Source organism: Bicyclus anynana, chromosome 3 (genome assembly GCF_947172395.1).
Source record: "Bicyclus anynana chromosome 3, ilBicAnyn1.1, whole genome shotgun sequence".
NCBI lineage: Eukaryota > Metazoa > Arthropoda > Insecta > Lepidoptera > Nymphalidae > Bicyclus > Bicyclus anynana.
Genome location: NC_069085.1, coordinates 13,398,796 through 13,424,687, shown reverse-complemented (window position 1 = coordinate 13,424,687; position 25,892 = coordinate 13,398,796). Strand labels below are relative to the sequence as shown.

At 38.3% G+C, this 25,892-nt stretch overlaps 2 protein-coding genes across 2 annotated transcripts in view; one reads left to right on the top strand and one right to left on the bottom strand.

Moving 5' to 3' along the window:
• Nucleotides 1–6,700: 6,700 nt before the first annotated feature.
• Nucleotides 6,701–8,515, top strand: LOC112058273 (transcription elongation factor S-II). Its single transcript, XM_024098984.2, has 2 exons — nucleotides 6,701–6,875; nucleotides 7,237–8,515. The coding sequence occupies exons 1-2, from the start codon at nucleotides 6,807–6,809 to the stop codon at nucleotides 8,038–8,040; spliced, it is 873 nt and encodes a 290-aa protein (XP_023954752.1). The 5' UTR covers nucleotides 6,701–6,806; the 3' UTR covers nucleotides 8,041–8,515.
• A 1,219-nt stretch (nucleotides 8,516–9,734) lies between these two features.
• The window catches only part of LOC112058272 (uncharacterized), a 53,553-nt gene continuing 37,395 nt past the window's right edge, over nucleotides 9,735–25,892 (bottom strand). The window contains exons 2-5 of the mRNA XM_024098983.2: nucleotides 20,306–21,242; nucleotides 15,023–16,428; nucleotides 14,449–14,644; nucleotides 9,735–13,626 (exon numbers count right to left, since the gene is read on the bottom strand). Of these exons, the coding sequence (XP_023954751.2) occupies nucleotides 11,062–13,626; nucleotides 14,449–14,644; nucleotides 15,023–16,428; nucleotides 20,306–21,242 (5,104 nt within the window). The 3' untranslated portion in view covers nucleotides 9,735–11,061. The remainder of the gene's footprint in view (nucleotides 13,627–14,448; nucleotides 14,645–15,022; nucleotides 16,429–20,305; nucleotides 21,243–25,892) is intronic.

The following is a 25,892-nucleotide window of genomic DNA, read 5'->3' as shown; positions in this document are numbered from 1 at the left end:
ATGGTCGAGTAACATGAACTTTATGGAACTCAATAATATACCCGCCCACGAACGTATCATCTTTCCTTACTTTTTGCAGATTTGTGAAATCGCTTTACATTAAATATCGGTATCATTGTACCTTCTACGTGGTCTGGTAATGGGTTCGAGTCCTGAGTCAGGTTATGAACTCTAAGTTTTCTCTCTTCCAAGAAATTGTCAATAAAAATTATAGCGTTGATGGTGTTCATGTGCCTCCATGCCTCGGAAGCCTAATTCATTGTCAATAACATGTTATAGTGATCGTTCCAATAATAGTCAAATGTAACTCGTCGACCCCCAATGGAGTAGCGTGGTACACCTCGTAGATGCAAAATATACAAACCTGTTGGACGACAGAATATGTATTCTGTTGGACAAGGAATTTTCCAAATTTTACTTATAGTGCATACCCTAGTTAAACACCTTAAGCACGCCACTGCGCTGTGGGTAAACTCTAAGCTCAGCTTTTAGCTCTCAGCTCTTATACAGGGTGATTCAGTCTTTAGTGCGGATATTTTTTTTCGTGGTTCTGTATCATTAATAGAATATAAATCTACAAACAGTTCGATACATTTAATGTAATTTTTTTTTTAATTTATGTCTCTAAAATAACAAAATAATGTACATATTATTACTAAACAAGATATATTCAGCTTAAAAGTGATCTGGTGACGTCCTTTAGGTATCAAACGAAAATCAAATAAACGCACAATAGGGTGACCCTAAAATTCTGTTCAAAAGTAAATAACTTTAGCTAACGATAATTTTGTTATTTTTGAGTTAAAAAAAAAAGAAAAAATACGTGATCATTAAATTTTGTTTATGTACAAAATATAAAAATATCCGCACTAAAAAAATTTTCTTCCTGTATAGAGGGAGGCCTGCCCATGTGGTGCGGTGGAAATTAATGATGAGTTAGTTAATTATTATAGCCTCAATAACTCAACGGTAAGAGCGGTCGGACTCATCACAGAGAGGTGGTGGTTCGATCTCCAACCCGTTGGTATATTGTCGTACACACTCCTAATGCAGTCTTTCCCGACTAGTTGGAGGCGAATGGGAATATTGGTTATATTTAAAAAGATATGGCTAATATTCTTAAAAAAATGGAAGTAGGTAATAGGTGGGACATAGAGCTTAGGCCCACCATGCTGCTCGAACGCAGGTTGGCATGCTGCTCGAATGGATGGCGCATCAGATGATTTCGATATTGACCGGCCTATGACGTCACATACTTTCGGAGGCTAACTGTGGCTGAAAATTTAGCTTAGGAGAAAGAAAAACTCATTATTTTATAGACCAGGGTTTGAACCCAGGACTTACCTAATAATAATATTATATCAAGTCAGTACTAGTAGTAGACCTACCTAAGTATGAGATAAAAAGAAAGCAGGTTTTGGGCAAGGAAAACAAAAGAAATGTAAAATAATGAAAAAAAAAATTGTTTCAGGAATCAGGTGATTTACAAAAACACGTTACCAGAAAAAATAAGAAATTCAACCGCTGCCTAGTTTTTTATATTGAAACCTATAAAAAATAATTACATGGTACCTACATAGATATGCTATTAAATTAATTAAAAAACACAAAAAATATAATTTATCCTACCAACATAGGTAACTTGAAGATATACCTATACGTTTTTTTACTTCATTTTACTAAATTAATTTTAACAGAGAGATAATAATATACAGGGTGCTCGGGACTATTTCCCATAACTCTAGGGTAATATTCTTTGGGAAAATTAATTTAAAATGTCTAAGGAACTCTAGTAAGTTCTAAAATGAATATTTTCGGAGTAAAACATATTTCTTTTGTAATTAGTTAGATTTAAAATTGTGTCCCTTAAATAGCATCTTTATATTATGACCTAGCCAAACTTATCCATTGACAAGTATCATGAAGTAGCTTACTAGTGAAGTACGGAGTGCCAGTTGCAATATCTGGTCGATATCGACTGTCTTACTACTACGATTAACGCAAGGATAGATAAAGGCGTGTGTTACATGAATAGTCGGAATTATTTCAATTACTGTGTATGAAAACATAAAAAATTTTTTTTTATTAAAAAAAAATTAGTCAAGCAGTGGACTTACTCCGCAACACCCTGTATACTATACCTAAATTAATGCTAAATAATTACTAGTGCGATTTAATCGTTTGTTATTCAATCATGTATATTATGTAGGTATTAATAATTCTCGTAACTGAAAATAATAATGTCATGCACACTAACTGTCATTCTATTAGTAAGAACGGGAAGGCCCTGCGATAAGAATGCAATGGGGAAAATACCTATATCGTGCTTTGTAAACAAAGAATTCGTGTTCGTGTAACACGTAGGCGCATTTTTTTCTTAATGTCAATTTGACAAGTTCACAATAAGCCCGCCAACCCGCATTGAAGTAGTGTGGTGAGTGCTCTACATCTCTCCTTTAAGGGAGAGGTAATCATGGCTTTGTCGTGGGCCTTTAAAATATGGCTGTCAACTGGGCTATACACTATCCACTCTAGTACTCTATGATAGAGCCGTGATAATCCAGTCGATATGACCTCTGCCTTAAAAAAAATTAAATATAACGTGTCTCATAGTCTTCATAAGCCTAATTTACTCGTAAATGGTCATCTATACAGGATTAGACCTTACTTTTTATAGTAGGAGTTTAGAGCACAGAACCACATTGCTCCAATGTGGGTTGGGGATAATTTTGACTCTGTAACGATCACTATCATATGTTAATAATGGTCAGGACAGTGGCGTAGCGTGCCTTGGAGGGTCCTTGTATCAAAATTAGATGGGGGGCCCAAATGAATAAAAAAATTCATAAAGAAAAAAACGCTTGCTTAGAATTAATATGACAGTGACCTATCCTATGTAGGATGTTTTCAACTTCGTATACGTACGGCTGATGCGGCGGTAGCTACGCCCTTGGGTCAGGGCCGACTGATTTATGTGCTGTGCTGTGCTCTCTGAGGCAAAACGGTGTAATAATTTTCCATTTTCAGGTAGGGGTTTTGGTATGCAGATAAATTTGACCTTCAAGCAGAACAAAGGTTGTTTCTTATCCAAGAAAAATGCAATGATTTCTGCGGGAATGAGAAACAGAATATTCATCATCATCATCATCATATCAGCCGATGGACGTCCACTGCAGCACATAGGCCTTTTGTAGGGACTTCCAAACATCACGATACTGAGCCACCTGCATCCAGCGAATCCCTGCGACTCGCTTGATGTCGTCAGTCCACCTGGTGGGGGGTCGGCCAACACTGCGCTTACTAGTGCGGGGTCGCCATTCCAGCACTTTGGGACCCCAACGTCCATCGGCTCTTCGCACTATGTGCCTCATATTACGTGAAACAGAATATTACGTGAACGAAATGCGGGCGTTCGCTAGAATATCTTTTACAAAACAACGTGTGCCTCTCGGGACGCTTGACAGAAGTGATAACTTTAAGAGGGAATCCAGACAGTCTGGCGCCGTAACGCGTTACGTTACGATGCGGTTTACCCTACCTTAAAAAAACATTTGTTATCAAGCGAGTTCAGTAGTTATATTATAGTATAATTTTCACTTTCTATCAGGGGCGTAGCTACCGCCGTATCAGCCGTACCCAGCCGTTCAATGATACGAGGTCTCCGGCCCCTTACGTGTGAAAGCAAAAATTAGTAAAATATAATCCACAACCACACTGAATCTGGTGCTTGCAGAAATGACAAAAGTAAAAAAATCAATCTCTTTTTTCCCGGGTTATGCGAGCACCAGAAAAGATGGAAACATTCTACATAGGTTAAAAAGTCACTGTCGTATGTATTTTAAGCAAACTTTTTTGTTTCTTTAGTGAGAAATTTAGCCTTCATTTGGGACCCCAACTAATTTTGATACAAGCCCCTTCAAGGCACGCTACGCCACTGCTTTCTCTTAATCTTTCTTCCCAAAAGAAAGTATGAAAGAATGAAAAAATATATTTTATGATTGTACCATGTTATCAAAACGCAAAAAACAACATTAGCGAATATAAAGATGCAGATTTTTTAGTCTGGTCCAAAAAAATTATAACAACCTTAATTTTGTCTATCGAAAACGTAATTAATTTTACATTTCAATTTCCTACTTAAGGAAAATAAGAACTCGCAAGAAATTAATGGTAATTACTTAATTGAGTATTTTCAATAAAGCCTGTTGGGATTTCCCTGTCGAGGAAAATGTTTATAAAATGAGTTCTTACCCAATGTGTGAGTGTGATATATACTTTACATATTGAAATGTCTCTACAACTACATACCTACCTACATTTTTATAGAATTAGGATAGTTCAAAATCTATAGGTTACGTCCCTACAAAATCACCGCAAAAAGTGATCCGAATAATAGCAAAATTGTGCGCACACATGCACAATTTTGTCTTTAATTCCATTATTTATTTGTGTATACCTACATAGTTTTTACACTTCCTGAAGACTTAACTCGACATTGCATACGATATTTAGGTATTTATTGCTTAAATAATGAGATGTGGAAATTTCCACTTTTGAGCGCCTCATTTTTCATGACCTAGTTACACATCTAACAGTATTTAACATCATTGACGGGTGCTAAATAAAATACTCTTAACGATACACGACAGTGTTTGGGCAAGCACTAATTTTAGGAACGGAGCGTGGATCTTAGACCCACCCCACCTTACTGCTTCACTACAGTTTGGTGGGTGATAAAATTTGTTTTTCTAATAAAAATGACTGGAATCGTCAGCTCTGCTCTCCGAAGAACGAGGATGTAAAACCACGGACTTACTGCAACAAACTCTTCATAGACGTAATTAATATCTATAGAAAGATCATCAAGAACCCATGGGCATTTGGCTCAATGTTGAGCACGAGTCACCTCTCAGAATGAGAGGGGTTAGGCTAATAGTCCACCAAGGCTAATAGGCCATGGGATGGGCCCAATGCGAAATGGCAGACTTTTTTGATTCTCTATGTGTGTGAACACGTAGAGAATTAAAAAAAATTCTCAAGTATGCAGGTTTCCTCACGATGTTACTATGTACGAGACGAGTATACAACTATGCCATATTAGTACATTACGGTATAAGTGCGGTAAGTTGAAAATTACAGGCAAAGGCAGGCGAGGCGATATTGCCAATCTATACTATTATTATAAAGCTGAAGAGTTTGTTTGTTGGTTTGTTTGATTGAACGCTTTAATCTCAGGAACTATTGGTCCGATTTGAAAAATACTTTCAGTGATAGATAGTCCATTTATCGAGGAAGGCTATAGGTTATATTATATTTTCAAAAAATAAAAATAGGGATCCTTCCTGAACCTCCAATAATGTTATCCAAGGTCTACAAAAGTTTTGTTCACATAGTTCCTGTTCCCGAAAGAATACGGAGTAAAAAAATGCCTATGACTGTCGCAAATAACGTAGCTTTCTATCGGCGAAAGAATTTCAAAATCGGTTTTGTAGATCCAGAGATTACCCATACAATCACAAAAACTTAACCACTTACACTAAATATTCAAAGGTAACTGACATAGTGATCTATCAACGCACAGCCCAAACCACTGGAAATTTAGCATGCAGGTAGATTTAATGACGTAGGCATCCGCTAAGAAAGGATTTTGATCAAACCCTCAAGGAGATAAAAGTTAGAATGAAAATTTGTCAATTTTAAACCGATTTAGCTGAAATTTGAAATATAAATCGATTTTATTCTGGATTAACACATAGGCTACTTTTCAACCCGGAAAAATCCATGGTTCCCGTGGGATTTCTGAAAAACTAAATTTCACGCGGATGAAGTCGCGGGCATCCGCTAGTGTGATATGAAATACGTTACAGCTTTTAAAGTAGCTCATTGCTTAGGTATTTTCCAAAGCTGAAATATTGACAACGCAATATTTATACCTAAAGCAAGTGTTGTTTTCAAAGTTACCGCTAAAGCAAATCCACAGATACTCAAAGAGGCATATACATATACAACGTACGTACGTAGACAAATAACTCAATAGACAACCGATTAGCGTGTCGCTAACAGTCACACTAACGTATTGTCACACGTTAAACAATTTCTCTACAAGTGTAATGTCTACACTATACCCTTTTCACCATTTTTATTTTATGTTAACTAGTTACATAATTCGATTAATTAAAAAGTAGGTAACCATGAGGTACTTGTACCAATTCTTAAATCTATGATTATTTTTGAATACTCATAGGCTATGTTCTACTTAGCGATCAGAAAATCCTATATACACCTGTAGCCGTTCCACATGACAACCGCAGTCATTTTGGTCGGGGCGACCACGTCACTGGTTCACAACGACCCATCTCAAGAGGTGGCACAAGGCAACAACGCTCGGAAACATGTGGAGAAAAACGGAGGTCATGATCATTATCATTATGGTCCCCAAGTGGGACGTAGCCATATTATGTGAATATTGGCAATGCCTTTTACCTTTGTAACTGCTATCGATTTACTTCACTAAAGTTTTTTTAGTGAGGCTTTATTTGATTAAGCTTATGCCTATGAAGAGCATCTCTCAAGATAGAGACTATTAGTAAAAGAAAGTAAAGATTTAGAAAAGCTCAGCTATAAAAACTAGAACCAAAAGCTTTAAAGCCAGTTGTAAAAAAAAAAAACAATAACACTATGTCAATATTAAACGTCAAACTTTTCTAGTCTATGCTTGAGTTGTATGGTGGTCGATTTATCAATATTTTTCGTAAATTGTTTGCTAAATAAGGCGGGAAGTTAATTTTTGTATTTTATAACCAAAAATGAGTGTCGAAGAAGATGTTATGAAAATACAAAAGAAATTAACCAAGATGACATCAGACGATGGCACGGTAGGTGGGCATAGCGGCTTATTGAGCTGATGCTCGAAACATTTTTGCTAAATAAATAAATAATAAATGCGTTCGATCATATTTAGTGATTATAATATGTGTTACTGTAAACCAATATATGTTTCAGTTAAGACTGTTCTGTTCTGATTGTATTTTTAGTTTATTAATAGTAGATACCGCCAAATAGTGTGGCTCTTGGACCTACATGATTTCTTGAACACTTTTCATAATATCGTAATAAATAAACAGCTTCACGTGTATTTGTCGATATGAACTTTGCTAGATTCAAACTCATGCATAGTTCTTAATCATGATCTTTATTCAATGTCTATACTAAACTGAAAATTTTCTTTTGTTTTAGGGTCAAGAAGATGCCTTGGAACTTTTAAAGAACCTTCAGACAATGGCTATCGATTTAGATGTTCTGACTAAGACCAGGATAGGCATGACAGTGAATGCTTTACGCAAGTCAAGTAAGGACGAAGAAGTCATATCTTTGTGCAAAACATTGATCAAGAATTGGAAAAAGTTTTTAACACCACCAACACCTAAGGAGTCGGGTAGCTCATCAAAACCAAAGAAGGATTCCAGCCGAGATAAAGATCGAAAGGATGACAAGGAGAAGGATAAAAAATTGCCGGCGTCATTCCCTCCACAGTCTAACACTACTGATGCTGTGAGGCTCAAATGCAGAGAACTCCTCACACAGGCTCTCAAAACTGACAGTGACTATCCCAGCGCTTGTGGCACTCCTGAAGAACTAGCAGAGGAGTTGGAGGAGTGTATCTTTTTGGAGTTCAAAAACACTGATATGAGGTACAAAAACAGGGTGCGATCCAGGGTGGCAAACCTCAAGGATCCCAAGAATCCCACATTGAGGACCAATTTCTTGAACGGTGTCATCTCTGCCTCTCGTCTTGCCAAAATGACACCAGAAGAGATGGCCAGCGATGAAATGAAGAATTTACGAGAGAAGTTCATCAAAGAAGCCATAGATGATGCACAGCTGGCTACTGTACAGGGTACTAAAACTGAAATGCTCAAATGCGGCAAGTGCAAGAAGAAAAATTGCACATACAACCAGCTCCAGACAAGAAGCTCTGATGAACCCATGACCACATTTGTTCTCTGCAATGAATGTGGCAACCGCTGGAAATTCTGTTAAGACTGCTTTTAAATATTTTAGATTAATAGTGTATCTTTTATGGTATGGTACACTGGTGTATCAAATAAAATATACTTCACTTTTACTATGAATTAGTTTACCCTTTTCATTTGCATTGACCTTACTGCTATGAGTGATATCATTTCAGTAGATAAGGAACATTAGTTTAAATATTAAATGTAATAAATTAACCTGCTTTAAGTTGTAAACATATTTTATTTTACACCTCTAAAACTTGAATGGGATGGGTCAACATCAAACAATGTTTTGTCATATTGTTTATATTTATTAATTTTGTTTACTCACAACAACAAGAAGAGCCCTTATAGGGCATATAGTAATACTTAAAATCAAAGGTATTGGTTTAAAATACTAAAATTCTCGTATCTACATTTCAAGGCTCTTATACATACTCGTACATGATTAAAAATTGTCTGTGTGCATTTATAAAATAAATAATGACTGCTTATAATAATTTTGTTTTCAATCTATATTTAATAAGAGGTGTATATGAAGATTTATCTAGACTGCAATTGTGGTATTAAAATTTAAAAATACACATAGGTATACAGCTGAACAAAGAACCTTTTAAAAGTCTGTTGAAAATTTTAGAGTTATGTTTTGATAGGCCCTACATACTGTATTCCAAACCTAATTATTATTAAATATATACAATTTATTGGATAGTGTTGGAAGTCATTGTAGGGCCCACCCAAAAAATCACACATTAATATAATTATCACAAAAATTTGGATTCTTTACATTTAGTTCCAAAGTTGAAGCAAATAATCACTCTTGTCTTTTCTATTTTTATAATATATGTAAATTAATGATTTTGTTTTACATAGATTATTTCTTTAGTAACTATTCTATATTATGTTATTGCTTGATTAATATTTTTTTGAGAGGCATACCTGTCTCACATAACATGATAATGTGGCTAACTAGGATAGCTGCAGTATTATATTTTTCAGTTGATTCAATCAATAGTATGAAAAAAAGCAATTAATTGCTAAAGGTAAAAGCAGAGACCCATTATGATCACACAAAACATTATTGCTTATTGCACACATATTGCTTGTTGCACTAGCTAAAAAAACTTCGTATTGTGCATTGCCTTAGCTTAACAGGAGCATGCAATGTTCAATGATTATCATTGCTTATGCTCTTGTTAAGCTTCATGTATCAGTAATTTTACTGGCCAAACATAGTCTTTAGTTTAGACATAGTAAAAGATCCCTACATAGTACTACAATACTAATATACCTAAACTACTAAAAACCTTGCGTTACATCTTTGCCTAATATGTACTAAATAACCACAGCTGAAGCCTTTGAAACAGAGCAAACTATTTTGCCACTTGGACATATCTGCATGCATTTGACAAGTGTATATTTTTATAAGTAATGAATAATTTTTATACAGCAAATTATCCCATACATATATATCAATACATAATTACATAGTAGATTTATTAGTATATTATACAGTGGACCAGTTTCAATTACGGCAAGTCTAATGATTTATCTTATTCAATGATTTTTGCTTAAATCATGGATAACTATCCTTTTATCTGGACGAATAACACAATAGATAAATAATTTCTAATATTTTTTTTATGGGAAATCTTAGGCACTTTGGTTTTTATATAGGTACTTAAAAAAAATCAGAGCAGAATTTTCAACTTTATATGATTAAAAACAAGTACAGACGGGCTGCAGGTACAGACGTTTTGATTGAAATAGAACTAAAAAATGGAACTGAGACAACTGACGCTGACGGACAAAGTACGATTAATGGTGGCGTCAACATATCCGCATTGTGCGTATCGGACGCATCGCATCAAACAGATTGTTACTTTTACGGTAGATGAAATCCGTACGATGCAGATCAGTCGATCACTTGTATGACTTTGATATGCGATGCGTCCGATACGATAAGTACGATGATGATCTGTGGACGCCTGCCTTTACTGAGCAGTCGAACTGTTCAGTTAAAATTGCACGTCTGTAGTGTAGCAAGGGGTAGATGCCAATAGATAACGAGATGATTTAGACTACATGTGCTCTTTCATTCGATGGGACAAAAGAGAGAGCTATATGTAAACAAAAATATTTCGTTAGCTGTTGGTGCGCCTTAGGCTGGCCGCATACACACCTGTTTCCCGTGTTCGGAAAACCGAATGCATTAAATCAATATAAAATACAATAAATGACGCACATGTACCTAGGTACCTACGTTTTTTTCCGAACGGTACGAATTCCGCGCGTACGTAACGATTGCGAGCCCTTGCGACATTATACATTCCGAATAAAGAAAAACGTACTCTGCGGTAGTCACACGGAATTCCAAATCGAAGTTACGCATTAGGAGAACGAATACGGAAAACGTGTGTATGTGGCCGGCCTTAGGTCTAGTTCGGTCTACTTTAGTGTTTTAGTCGAGTACGAACAATTTTTGGGTGGTAAATCCAATAATTATTTGTACTCGACTATGAAGCAGATTGGCGCGTCAACTCATTCACAATGTTTTTGAATTTTATGTGGCGTCTACGAAGCGCAAGATATGATGATGATGTGATGTGCACTGAAAATTATATAGTGCTCTCATAGACACCCAGTCACTCAATCACGAGCAGGTTAAAATAACTTTACTACAGCATTATGCCTAACAGTAAGGAATCTTGAATTATTTTTATATATAAGAAAAAATTAACATATCATTCATCGTTTTGAGTTTTGACCACCACAAAGATTTTCTTAGTTTCCAGTATTTTGATATCTCTTTACGAATTAAAATAGTTAAGTAGGTAAGGTACCTAGTAGTTCTATTTGTACCTACGATCCGAAAATTAGCCGAAAGTTCTTTAACCTAATATGGCAAGCGTTACTTTGGTGCATATCAACAGTTTATTTTTTGGCTCCCATGGATCTGACAATAGTACTTAATACAATGTTACCCTACATTTACAATAATGATAACTTAAGATACACTTACATCTATAAGTAACTTGCTAACTACTTAATCTACCAAAAGTTCTCCTGTTTTGAATTTAACGAATATCTTCTTTTTATTTGATACCCCTTTTTTGTTTGGAATATCTAATTTGAGATCTTTTGAAAATTCACTGTCGTCCAATTTTGTTATTGTAAACTTTACGTTTTCATTTGCCACAAAACATTCAGGGTTATGTTGCTTTTGGTAATTGAAGTGCGTTTTTATATGATCACGTAGAAAATGAGATTGTATAACAACTAAATCGCAATAATTACATTTGTGGTTACCACTGCTGAAAGCATCTGTTTCATCATGTCTTCTATAGTGATTGCTAAGTGCGTCCTGGCGCTGGTTTGTATACGGGCAAAGTAAGCACATATGCTGCTTGCGATCCTTTGTGGGCGAGGTATCATTCATGCTTCCATCTTTCCCAGATGACATATTCAAAGAACGTCTGCGTTGCAGCAGCCGAAGTGTTTGCTGATCGCTTACTGAAAACTGTAGAAAATCACTTTTTACCGGTCTTTTTGGCATCGTTTTTATTGCTAATTTAATGTTATCTCCACTTTCGTCTGGCTTAACATCTATATTTTCAGGTTCCGGGCCTTCGGTCCCGTTAGTTTCTTTCTTCCTTTCGGCTTGTGCTTCATCGTTCATTTGATGCTTCCTCATATGTTGTACATAATTGGCGTAATATTTTACAGAATAGTCACACAGTTCACATTTGTATCTTTGCTTCGAACCATGTAACGATAGATGTATCTTATATTGTTCGCGCTTTTCAAATGCTGATGGACACTTGTGGCATTTGTACCGCTTTTCTTTTTGTCTACCATTTTTCAGATAAGTTGGATATATGAATTCTGGATTCCCATGCATTAAATAACCGAATTGAGGGTCAGCTTGGAGTACAGGTGGAAAATGATCATTTGGTTTAACAAGTTTATCTTTATCGGTTAGTACTCTTTTTTGTGCCTCAGTCTTTCTTTGGAATAAATCTGTGCCCGATAAGGGAATGTTTTTGAAGTCCATATCATCTCCAGATTCATAATCGCACCTTGGCATTTTTGATTCATTTTCATGCAATAGCTCGTGCTTAGCCAAGTTTCCGACATTCTTAACAGCATAACTACATTTTTTGCATTTGTGATCTCCATCACCTCCGTGTAATCCCATGTGATAACTGAGTGCAGAACTCTTAAAGAATTTTGCAGGGCATTCTTTACACAAATATTGTTTTGGTGTGTGTTTCGTTTCGTTGGATTTTTTATTGTTGTTTTCATTTATGTCGAAATTTTTACCTGGATTAGCTACAATCCATGTGATTTCCGACGTAAGTGGGCAATGAACGAGTTGTAATTTCGGTTCCTTATACGCCCAGTGAATTTTATGAATAAATTTCAGCATTTTTGTTTTCGTGTTATATTCATCTCTGTGAACGAATATATGAAGAGTTAGTTCGTCATCATTCGGCACAGAAAACTCACAACTTTTGCATTTATTTGAAAATGTCAAATCATGGTACTTATCATGATCTCTTAATTCACCATCAGAGAAAAATCTAGCTGGACACTTATGACAGAAATACAAAACTTTGATTTCCTTGTTTTCACCTTGATTCTCTATTTCTTTTGGTAATTCTTCTGTTGCATTTAGTTTCTCTCTGTCGATTACTTTACGTAACCTCGTTATCTGCTCTTCATCAGGAACGTCCATTTCTACAGGACAATAAATGCGACCGTATATTTCACCGTGCAGTTTGGAATGTTCTGCTAATCTCCCTTTGTTGTCACATGTAAATTTGCATTCCAGGCATTTATAGATGGATATATCGCTGTTCTCAAATATGATACAGTGGATTTTCTCGTGATTCGGTATTTTACATTTTTGAGAATTAACGTAAGAACAATATCGGCATTTATACATTTTGTGGAATTCGTTTTTCGCTGAGACCCACACGAAAGGTATTTCGTCAAGATTAATAGAGCATTCATTTTTTTCATCGCCGTGGTTAGAATTCGATGACAGCGCTTCCAGCTCAGCTTCCATTTCACTCTTCTTAGTAATAATACCGTGAACTCGCATATGTTGATGCAGTAAATGCCTTTTGGATACACTGTAGTTACATTCTTGGCATTTATATGGAGTGTCTGCTGGTAGTCGATGAAACTGTTCATGGTACATGTACTGAGACTTACTATTAGTTTCGTAAGGACATTCAGTACATCTATGTCGCTTACCACCGCATGGATTTGATGGACAGGCCACTTGTTCTATTACAGGTGAGTCGACTCCCATAGCTTTTGCTATGTAATCTTCTGGATCCGAAATGCCGTGTAAAATAAGATGTTGTAATAATTCGTGTTCATCCTTGACGAAGAAAGGGCAAAAGTAGCATTTGAATATTGATTGTGCGGAAGGTTGATGTTGTAATAAATGTGCTGCTAATACGTTTTTATCACTTGTTTTAAATGGACATTTCGTGCACACGTCACTGCCTCCGTCAGTTGGAGCTGTTACTATTTCTACTTTTGGCTTCACAGTTGTTATTACTTTTATTACTCCATCATGTTTCAAACGGCAGTGCCTCTGAAAAGTTTAACAGATCATTAATAAATTAAATTATACATACAGTTATAATAAATAATGATCTACTTTATTAATTTGGATGGGATATATTCCACCACGCTGCTCTAATTCGTATTCGTATGTCGTCATCAACCCATATTCGGCTCACTGCTGAGCTCGAGTCTCCTCTCAGAATGAGAGGGGTTAGGCCAATAGTCCACCACGCTGGCCCAATGCGGATTGGCAGACTTCACACACGCAGAGAATGAAAATAATTCTCTGGTATGCAGGTTTCCTCACGATGTTTTCCTTCACCGATTGAGACACGTGATATTTAATTTCTTAAAATGCACACAACTGAAAAGTTGGAGGTGCATGCCCGGGACCGGATTCGAACCCACACCCTCCGGAATCGGAGGCAGAGGTCATATCCACTAGGCTATCACTGCTCTATTCGTATGTATAAGGTGTTATTTATGGTATTATTGTTTTGACTCTTAACGATCACTAGGCCATGTTAATGTCAAATAACAGGCCTAGTGGCAATGGGCAGGCCACATAGTTCAAACAGCCGATGGATATTGAGGTCCCAGGGTGCTGGAATGGCGACCCCGCACCGGAAAGCGCAGTGTTGGTCGACGCCCCACTAGGTGGACCGAGGATAACAAGCGGGTTGCAGGGAGCCGCTGGATGCTGGCGGCGCGAGACCGTTGTGCTTGGATGTCTATGTCCAGCTGTGGATGTCTATCGGCTTTTAAGGTAAGGTAAAAAATCCCTAAATTGTAAAATTACGCTTTCAATGCTATTATCTACCTGCCAGAAGTATATTTCAAAGGTACCAACCTGTATAACATGTTTCCAATTGGAGAGTTGGTTACAATGTCCACACCGGTATGCTAAGTCCGCAGGATCAGGCATATTTTCTGGTCTTTTATTCGAATTGTTTGCCGCACTGCTGGGTTTGACCTCTTCGGAACAGGTATTGTATGATCTGGTATGCTCCCGCACATGTTCTATCAACGCTTCTTTTGACGCATCCCTTAAAATGAAATGTTCGTTAGTATACGAGTATGAAGAGAATAGTGATGACCATGACCGAGATCCGAGATTTGGTCGCTAAGTTTGAACCTCATAAGAAGGCTCAGAGTCACACAGTGGGCGAAACAGAAATCAGAATCGTGATTGAAATAAAGGATGAAATGGCGAGAAAACGCAGAGTTGGTCGACCCCCCACCAGGTGGGTTGACGGCATCAAGCGAGTCGCAGAGATTAGTTAGATGCAGGCGGCTCAGGATCATGATGTTTGGAAGTCCCTACAAAAGGCATATATCCTGCAGTGGAGCTGATATGATAATGATGATGTTATTGAAGTCAATATAAATATAGAAGATAAGGTAATATACAATATACTACTTACTTGTAATTACATTTTTTACATTTCCACATCGTTTTCTTAGATTTTTTTGCATCTTGCAATCTACTATCAATGTCAAACTTCTGGTCATTTGATTGAGTGTGAAGATTAAGTGGTTGGTTATCCAAAGATGTATTGCCACTTTCATCATTAAGTGACTCTTCGTCTAAAGCTGTATCAGCCGATGTGTTTTGGTCGATATAATGAAACTCGTTTTCACCATTCTCGTTCATAACTGGCATCGCTAGAAATTTGTTGTATTTACTGTAGTTCCTGCGACCAGTCTCATCTGTCATAAGAACCTTTGCCTCTGCATGTTCAGGATCTCGAGCCGACTTTAATTTAATATGTTTCGTTATATCCCATCGCCAGTTTGATTTGTACTTGCACAAAGAGCATTCAAATGGTTTCTTGTTGAGATGACCAACTATATGTACGTGGAATCTCGAAGCAGTGGCAGCCCAAAATAAACAATGTGGACATTTAAAAACTTTTTTACCTACCGCTTGACTTGGCGATAAATTCATCGTTTCATTGTCATCGGTAATGTCGAGCTCAAAACCTTTAAGTTGTTCTGGTAGGGTGGAATCGTCATTGATACTTATGTCTAAAGGAGTTTCAAACTTATTACTATTATGGCTTATATCATTCCAAACAAAAACAACATTTTCCATAGGATGTGGCTCTGCATCTTTTTCTTGATTGCTCAATACAGTTCCAGTGCTGTCGTTAGTTTGTTCTTCTAAAGTTGTTTCTAAGGCATTGTCTTTCTTTTTGCAGGTCTGCATGTGTAGGTACAAATCTGCGCTTGATTTGCATCGATGTCTACAATGCTGACATCGTGTCGACCCCAAAGTGGAATGAAGGGCGTTCGCTGATATCCGATTCGACTGCGAAGCGCAATTCTTCTCATGGACAGAATGTTCGGATAGACACTTGCTCTCAAACCCACAACTTTTACATACGAGTGTACCTTTTTCACCGGTTTCAGTCAGTAATCTTTCCTTCAGGCGATCAAAGAATGATTCATTCTTTTTTCTGATGGACGTGTCTTTTACACTTAAACTAGTTACTGGAGTTAAAGTTATGTCTATGGGTGTTGTTTCCGTTTTTTGGGATTCTGCTACCTGTGTTGTAGGCGATTCTTTGAATTTCTTAGCTGGTGGTTCCCCAGGTAGAGACTTAGTTTGTGGTGCGGGGGGCGAAGCATTCAATGGTATTAGTTGTGGAATAGGTCGTGGCGCTTTTCTACTTTGTTTTTTAGCTTCGTCGGATGTAATGGCAGCTTCAGTTTCAGGTCGTTTGGACAGTTGCATGGTGTCGTTTCTGACAGTTTCAGATGTAGAGGCTTCGTTGGAATCGCTGTTACAGCTTATGACGTCTTTGTCCATGTATTGAAGGCCCATTTCCTGCAAATAAGAAAGAAAAAAAATCAATAAGTAGGTAATTTTAAAATTATATTTGGAGCTACAAAACCTGTATTTCAATCTAAATTATAAAGCAAAAAAAATTCTGCACTTTTCGTTTGAATTAATTTATTCTTTCATTCTCTTGAGTGAATTTTTATCCAATTAATATTAAAATTATCTTTAGTCTGTCCGTTCGACAAGAGATCTACAATATTCTATATCGTTCAAATTTCACTAGAAGTCAAGACAGGGTAGTGTCAAGTCTCTCTCATAATTCATGATATTGTTGGTATACGTGTAATTTTGCTAAAATAATGCCATGATTTTTTTTTCACACATTTCTCTTTCCAAATCCATGTGGTAAGGCTTTCATCTAAACGAGCCTGAAATATTAGTGCCAAGCGCCTATTTACCACAAGCATACATAAATACAAGGTTCATAAAAAGAAGAGTATTACGGTATGTTTGTACGCAATTTTCTAAAAAACTACAAATTTGAATGGGGTTTTTGGTTTTTTAATACGTTTTAGGTATAAAGAAGGCGGTTTTGTGTGATATTTCATACTGATTATTGAAATGAATTTAGTTACTTTTAGATACTGATCAGTGATCACTATATAACTATTGTGACTTAATTTTAGGGTGAAAGGGTGACATTAGTATTTTATACTGTACCTACCTACTTACATATTTAACGCAAGTAACGTCAAGGAATTTTTGGGGTGTCTACGTAATTTAAACTCACTGTGTTATGAAGTGTAAACAGCATGTTTGTATTGTATTACATCATTATGTAAAGACATTGAGATTTCACTGTGGTACCGTAGTTGACCGATTTTGATTAATCAAGTAGTATGTGCGCTGCAGCATGGTGCGGGTGACAATTACCTTATGACGTTCATAATACGTACTATTATTGTGAATCGATTCAAACTTTCAAGAGTGAAACGAACTGTCACCCGCACCATGATATAGCGCACGACCCATAGATTTAAGAGTCGGTACGGAGATGGCACGAACTGTAAGTAGGTTTAATACTGACATTGTTATATTTACACTAGCGAAAGCCTGCGACTTCGTCCGCGTGGAAATCGATGTAAACTTTCACCCCCTACTTCACCCCCTTCTATAAATATTTTTGTTTATAAAACTATAACTCAAAACATGAACTATTTATAGTAAAAAAATACTTCAACCATTTAACCGTTTAGGGGTGGAATTTTGAATCTTTAATGATATTATTTTTGGAAGTACCTACATTTTTACAAATGTAACTTTAAAAAATGAAGGACTTTCCATACATACTTTCAAGGCCTGTTTCACCCCTTCTGATTTTATATTCGCAACTAAAAGTATCCTATAAATTTCGTGTTAAATCGTGCCAAGGATCATTTTAATTCATTCAGTAGTTTCAGCGTGATGCCCGGTCAACATTAAATACTGACAGACAGAGAGACAAAAATTAAAAAATTGGTTTCAGTATTAATTACATAATGCCCTCCAACTAAATTTTTCAAACTATCTTCAGTAACAGAACTTCACCTGTTACAGTTTTATTTTAAGTATAAAAGATAGATTACTTATCTGTACTTACCTACTCAGATTATTTGATAATAATCCTACCCTAGTTAAAAGTTAAAACCTTGTGCACACCACTGTGTTTATGACACACTGTTTTTATAATAGGTTCCACACTAAAAATTAGAAATGAAGGTAGAAAACGCATGTCATATCATACTTAACTTATTTATTTTATATTGATTGTCTATAAAATGTTAATCAAAATATATAAACTACTAACGGCCCCGATCAAGCTTCGCTTTGACTTATATGCAATTTCCCTCCCCTCAAAATCCCTACCCCCTACACAACCCCTACCCTTAAGATCTATAACTGACTCTTTAAACATTTGTATGGGAAATAGAAAAGGGTTGTTTCTATGGTTTTCCCGACAATTATTTTTATTTTACTCATTTTTTAATCCTTCCCTATACCTCCACGAACATTTCAAGAACAAGATAAGATAAATCCATTCAACCGTTCTCAAGTTTTAGCGAGACTAACGAACCGCAATTCATTTTTATAAATATAGATATCTAATTGTTGTGAGATTAATATAGATAAATAACAAATATACCTAATACCTTTCTGAGAATTTCAATATTATATCAACTATAAAACAAAAAAAAGAACAAGCTAATTATAATTATTATTAGGTGTGAAATGAGTAGAGATTTATACCCTCATTTTTTAAATGTATTGTTGGTAAACAGTAAACAGTTGGTAAACATTGAGTAGGGGTGTAGTATAGGTTATGTTATAACAGTTTATCTTCCTATAAGTTTTTGTTTGTTTGTTTTCGAAAATGTCATAAACACCGCCTAAAAGTGTCGCTTACGCGCTTATTCGAGCCCTGCTTGTTGTTTATTATCTGTTTTATTTTCCTAACACCTCAAAATTTACATTTACACATGACGTGCTTGTGTGTTGTCTATGTAACGCAAGAAGTCACTTTGCACGTCTTTCTTATGTAATGATAGTATAAAATTATCATTGTTCTTATGTACCAGACAAGCACGTTGTGAATCTGTTGTAGGGCCAGCTGAAAATATTTTATACTAGCAGAACTTCGCGGTTCCATCCGCGTATTTCCCATTCCCGTAAGAATACGGATATAAAGTATAGCCTGTTACTCGCTGATAATGTAGCTTTCTATTGGTGAAAGGATTAAATCGGTAATTTTTGAGTTTATTCATTATATACAAAAATACGAATCTTTTTATAATATTAGTGTAGTGTAGACTTACACTTTATAATAGACATAGTCGGATGCAATTTTTATGACGTGTCGGAAATAAGCTACGCGCAAGTCATACATAAAGTCACGAGCGACGCGTGAAGCGCGAGATGATGCCCTGCCGCAGCCCTCCTACGTTACCGGTGATACCTAGAATATTGTATTGGACAGCTTATCTAACGCACGATGTTCCGGAAAGTCATAAACATTGCATCCGACTATAATTCTCCATCCCCGTGATCTCATTTTATAATCTCGAAACTAAAATTCAAAACATATTTGCCGGGTCATGTGTTCTATAGACAGTCATAGTAAGTGACGTAGTTTAAAAGAGCTAAACTAAAGGATAAACCGGTAACTTTATTTTTCATTAATTTTTAACCGACTTCCAAAAAGGAGGAGGTTCTACGTTCGGCTGTATGTATGTTTTTTTATTTACATTCTTGTGGAAAAAAACTGATTATTTATAACGAAACACTGACCGAACCTGGTACCGCTTTGCTTGACTGCAGTGTTCTTATCACTGCGTTGTGAAGGTTTAATCGCGTAATATCTACACCCATATCTGAGAGATTATGTACGCTGTACGCGGTCTATCTGACAACGTTGTGCACAAATAAAAAAATATACTACCTACTTACACCAGTATGTTATAAATACACCGAAATGCACTTAGCACTCATATAATACCAACTCACTATACAAAAGGCTGAGCGTTTTTTCAATTCAGGCTAAACGTTAGTGCATAAGCACTAATAAATAGTAGCATTATACGATCAAGTGCTTATTGTCAAAACAATAAACAACATAACACTTTAATGTTTTGAACAATCAAAACATTAAAGCGACAGCTGTTTGTAGGGACACTGATAATTGCATGCACGTAATGCAGACGAATAGCGTTGGTAGATACGACATGCATAGCTATAGCGAGATGATGCAAGACCGCGCGAGGGGCCGAGTGGAGTGGAGTGCAGTGTCGCTCGGTAAAGCCGGAGTGATAAGAGGCGTGACGTCACCGACCACTGCGGCCCCGGGCGCGGCCTCCCGCACTCGCGAGTGCGGAGTGCCGACACTCACCGACGCGGAGTGCGAGGACTGCGAGTCTCCGCTCCCTTCCTCCTCCTTGAGAATGAGCGCGCTGGCGTCGTCGCCGCCGGCGGGCAAGTCGCTGGCGCCCACCCGGTTGCGCCGCCTGCTGGAACCCGTTTGGCCGACGGGCGGCGTGTGGTGATTCATTTCGTGCACCGTCAGACTCTGCCGTATGTCCGCCGTGAAGTTGCACATCGAACAGTGAAAACTTCCGTTGCCGCCGTGGTTTTTCATATGTCGATCCAAGTTCCACTTGTAAGGCGTGCGAAAATCACACATAGTGCACTTTATCATCGGCATAGAGTGATATTTAACATGTTTCGTATATCTCGCTCTTATGTGGGTGACGTAGTTGCATTTGCTGCAGGGAAAGAAATTGGTCCTTTCCGTCGCGGCCTGGTCCGGCGCGGCGTCGCTTGCGCCTGCGCCTTCGGAGTCGAACGTGCGCTCGAGTGCCTCTTCGTTGCAGTCCTCGACGTCTATCTGCATGTCGTCGCACTCCTCCACTTCCTCGAGCAACTCCTCCATCCTCTCCACCGGCTCGGGGGTTTCCAAAGCGGGCGGTGCCGCTCCCAGGTCCTTGGCCGGGGTGGACTCGTGGACCATCTTTATGTGTCTCGTGAGTTTCTGTTGATGCCGAGAAGCGTAGATACAATAGGGGCAGTCGTAAATCTTGAGTCTCTCGAAGTGCACGTCGCGAGTGTGCACGAGATAGGCGCGCGGGTTCTGCGTGTAGAACGTGCACTTCGTGCAATTGTAGTTCCGCTTTATCTTGCACTGCGGCAGTTCAAAATCTTCAGCGGCGTCCGAGGAGGCCTCCGAAGACGCGTCGCCGAACAGGCGGCCTTCGAGGGGGCGCACGAGAGTCGCGACCTCGCCGAGTTGCGCGCTCTGCGGCGAGGACATCTGTTGTAGCATGCCTCCGCTGCAACAAAACAATGCTCGACGTCGGTTAAGCGTTCCGAGACGAGGGTCCGCGCTCGGCGGCTCGGCGCGGGGTGCGGCGGGTCGGGGGCGGGCGGGGTCGTGCACCGAGGAGCGCGCTGCGACGGCCGCGTGTGCGGAGCGCGAGAACGTCGCCGGCAGAATGAGGCGGCTCACGGCTGGCGGCGAGTGGCGAGGCGACCGCGAGCGCGCTGGCGGCTGCGGCCGAGGGCGCGTGGGCCGCGGGACGGGCGGAGGGTCCGTCGACCGGCCGCAGTCCGCACTGCTGCTCCCGTGTTTTTCATCCTCCTCGAGCGAGCGCGGTTAGGGGAGTCGACGCAGCAGGCGACCTCCGCCGAGGCATTCCTCGACGATAACATCGACGAATTACGTAAAAATGTGTCCGAACCGCAAACGCAATTACTTGATGTTGCTCGCTGGTTGTGATGATTTAAGCGCACGCTACAGAGGCCTACCTACAGTTATAGTCTATGCACTTATACTAACTCAACCAGGAATAGAACAACGCTATTGAACTATTCCTAACATGTGTTGGGTGTCAACCAGTTGCAACCTAACACATTCTTAGGAAACAATATCACGAACGAAATGAAACATTTAGCTACCTACATAATTAGCTATTTACGCATGCACCTATAAGCTACTTATAATCCGGGTACTTAAATCATTTTAACATCAAACATGTTTGGCAAGCACCTACTGTTTGAGGTGGATGACCCTTATTAATGCAACGTGACACCTCGCCACCTATGAACAAATACCTAATTGGTGTTTTCAATGTAATCGTAAGACGTCAAAATAAGTCTCATAAGTTTTAGCAAATTAGATGGCGTTGATGTCTTTTTCTGCCAAAAAAGTCGGATTTAGGAAAAGTTGCGGGTCACCCACACTCATACAATACAATAATATTGTCAATAAAGTAGGGTAACGTTGCCTAAAGTCGTATTCTGGCAATATTATGTTCATTAACGAGCACACATACAATCAATAATATTGTCAATGTATATATGAGTTACTAAGGAAATAACACAGTCATATTGCTGTAGAACGGCATTAGGTCACCTTACCCGACATAATTATTGTCAATAATATTGACAATACTATTGTGTGTGGCATCCTTTAACACCATAAGGTGGCATCTAAGTCAAGCAAATAGACATTAGGAACAACATATAGGTAGGATGCAACACGTCATTTTCTTCAGTGTCTGATTCCAGTAATTCTGCCGCTCTAGCCATGTTATATTTCGATTCTCTTTCTACGAACTACTACTACTAACTACGAAATTTAAAAAATGTATATGGGAATGATGAATGTGATCCGATTTATTAAGAATGATCACGTCACCTATAGATAATGATAGTAAATCCTTACATTTTCGAAACGATAGCGTTTGTAGAAACAGAATCGATTTAACACATGGCTATGGCGGCTGTAGATTTTGCTGACGCGTTTCCGCGGGAATGGGAACTACGCGGGGTGTCCGCTAGTACTTACCCGTAGTATACATGTAGGTAGGTAGATATATTTTTTAACTTGGCACGTGAATACACTTACATACACACAACCACACGGTGGAGATACTTTTCACTGCTCTTCATCAAAAACGATATACGATTTCACAGGGCTAAACATTTAATAACTCAGTTTCTATTTATAAAAATACCTCGTACATAATGGGTCTTTTTAGCCCCTTGTTTAACATTATACTATTTGTAGCCTCGTTGGTTCTGTGATTAGCCTAAATGGCTATGAAATGCTGAGCTTTTCTATCTTTTTCAGTTAAACTTTCCAGCCCAGAGTTGGCCTAAGAGACGCCGTGCTTCGGAGAGCACGTTAAGGCTACAGGGCTCGTTATTATTATTATTATTCATTGCTATTTAAAGAGTGATCGTTAATATTAAAACTGTGTTGTAGGATTACTGGGACCTAGTCTTCGGCGGCGAAGACGCTGTGTTGTAGGATTACTGGAACCTAGTCTTGGGCGGCGAAGACACTTCTTGGTATTGTGCTAAATGATGTCAATTGTCATGTCATCTTCAAGGACGTTTTTGGGTCGACTCTAGTTATTGGCGTTGCGGTCAGAGGTGTGATTGCAACTCTCAACCGTTAATTGGATGGGGTGGGTGGCTACTCTCTCAGTTTTTCGAGAATTTTTCTATGTACTGGGCTATTGTTGGAAGATTTAAATATCTGTGGAGGTCGTTATTTTGTACGAACCACGGGCATTCCGGGGTCTGTCGCATGTTTTTGAGGTCATGTTTTTGAGGTCTTGCAGGGCGCCTTATGATGGTGGACAAACAATACACTAGCGTAAGTTATTACCGGATGGATTTGGATAGTGGTCTTATTATGACTCTCAACTTGGAGAGGAGGGACAGTATGCTCTTAGCGCAAATCTGTATGCATGCAGTATGCTCTTAGTCAAAATGGGATTGCTCTCTTTTTAGGGTTCCGTAGTCCAGAAGGTTCCCTTATAGTTTTGCCATGTCCGTCTGTCTGTTCGTCCGTCCGCGGTTTAACGCAGAGACGCACTACTAAAAAGCTGTAAATCAGCATGTATATTAAAAATATAAACAAATTCGTAAAGTATTATCTTGAAAAATATTTAGTACCTTCCCTACATGTAAAGTGGGAAGTTTTTTTTACTCGTTTATTTCATAGCGAGGGGTATCGTTGCCTAGATCTTTGAAAGATATGAGGGGTATGGATATGTATTTTAATTACGTCTATAAAACTGTAAAAAATAATCTACGGAACTCTACTCTGCGCGTGCCTGCTAATCCTGGCAAGACAATACCAATTTAATATACAACAATAATAATATACTTCTATTAGCAACTGTTAATTACAAGATACCAGTGGATAGTTAAACTGGCAATCATGAACGAGATGGCGATTTTCAAAGGCATGTTTTTTCAAATATCGTTTTTTAGAGTTGGTGTTTGGCGACTCATTATATCTTGTAGAAAATACATTAATTACGATTTTCACACTTGAAACCTGCATTTTTTTATGTCTACGCTTTCCTAAGCCATTCGTCTGAATGCGATGGACCTTGCGAAGGTGGCCCATAAAAAATAAAAAAGTAAAGATTTCCATATCTTATATTTTTAGATATTCTTACGTCTAACGCATCTCGTGTTCATCTAGTTTAATGCATAGATAATATGATCATATTATATTTTTTATTTATTTATCTAGATTATTATTATCATACAATGAGTATTATCAACCGAATTCTCAATAAAAATGTTGCGATGGCGCGATACGTTCTTGATTTCCTCTTAGCGCGCAAATTTATTTACGACGTCCTACAAAGTTTTCAAAACTTACAAATACCTACCTATACAGCTTTTGCCAGCGCCTTCATCTTGAGTGCCTACAATAACCAATTCTTTGAAGTAACGATATCGTTACTATAAAATATAAATATAGAATACTAACAGACGTCCCGCGACTTTCCCTGCGTACTTTCCGTTCCTGTGAATATACACAAATAAGGTGGATATCGATTGGTCAAAGAATTTTCAAAATCGGTTCAGTAGATCTCTGAGATTACCCCAACAACCTTAGAAAATTTATCTGTTTATAAATATAGCATAGAAAATAGATCCTAGATCACTAAATGTAAGCGAAATTCCTTTCAAAATAGATTTTACCAGAAGAATTCAGGCGGGTATCAGAAAGTTTTCAAAAGTCCTTGACAATAGGTTAACGTAAAGCCTTTTATCTCGAGTTTATAATTTATTAAAAGTGGCAGTCTACTTTAAAATTTGCACAACTTACTTTCTTAGTTAAAAATATACTGTTTACGACTTTTATTGCCATTGGAACAACTTAAAGGCTAACCGATACTGATAGGTATTCTGTATTATAATTCGCGTCAGTTTTAAAAATCATAGAATAAAATATTAGGAAATTACACATAATTATCACATTAAAAAGTGCCTAAGTCACAAATTTTAATAAAAAGATATTTGAAGAAATAAATATCTTTTGAACTTATATAGAATGTTTCCACGTCAAAAATTATTAATTCATCATATTCAGATATATTTTTCGGTGGTCTACGCTATGATAAAGCAAGCATCCTAGACTCGAGCAAGTGACTAACATTACTTAAAATTCGAATGCGCGTTGCTCGAAGCACTCGCCGTATAAACTCCAAGCAGCTGGCGGACGTCCTGGTGAGACCGGCACCGGGCGCGCGGGGGGCGAGCGGCGCGGGACGGGGGGCGTCAACAGACAACTTGACAAGTCAGCGGCAGGAAACGGCCGGAGAAGGCATCCCAGCGAGCACAATGAGCGACGGCGCGCCACAGGGGGAGCCTTGGCAATCGATATGGCGTCGCTACTCGCTAAGGTCCGTTGGCCGCTGCGAGCGGTTTGGAGCGCTGCAGAGGCGGATGCCCCCGCCGCGCGCGCCCCGCACCCTCCCGCTCACCACACCTGCTGTGTATTTATAGAGCGGCACTGCCGTTGCCCGGGGATGCAGGGATGGCGACGACACCACGGACTTCGGCGTATGCGTTTTATACGATTGCAGTGCTCGCTAGCTGATCGCAATGCTGACGCTGCGTGCTCTTCGTCGGTTCGCTAATGAATGTAAAAATAGCACCCGCTCACT

Bases quoted from the DNA above. Each gene is read 5' to 3' on its own strand.
- LOC112058273 (XM_024098984.2), top strand. From the start codon at position 6,807: ATGAGTGTCGAAGAAGATGTTATGAAAATACAAAAGAAATTAACCAAG. The intron at 6,876-7,236 runs GTAGGTGGGCAT...CTTTTGTTTTAG, and splicing joins TGACATCAGACGATGGCACG to GGTCAAGAAGATGCCTTGGA.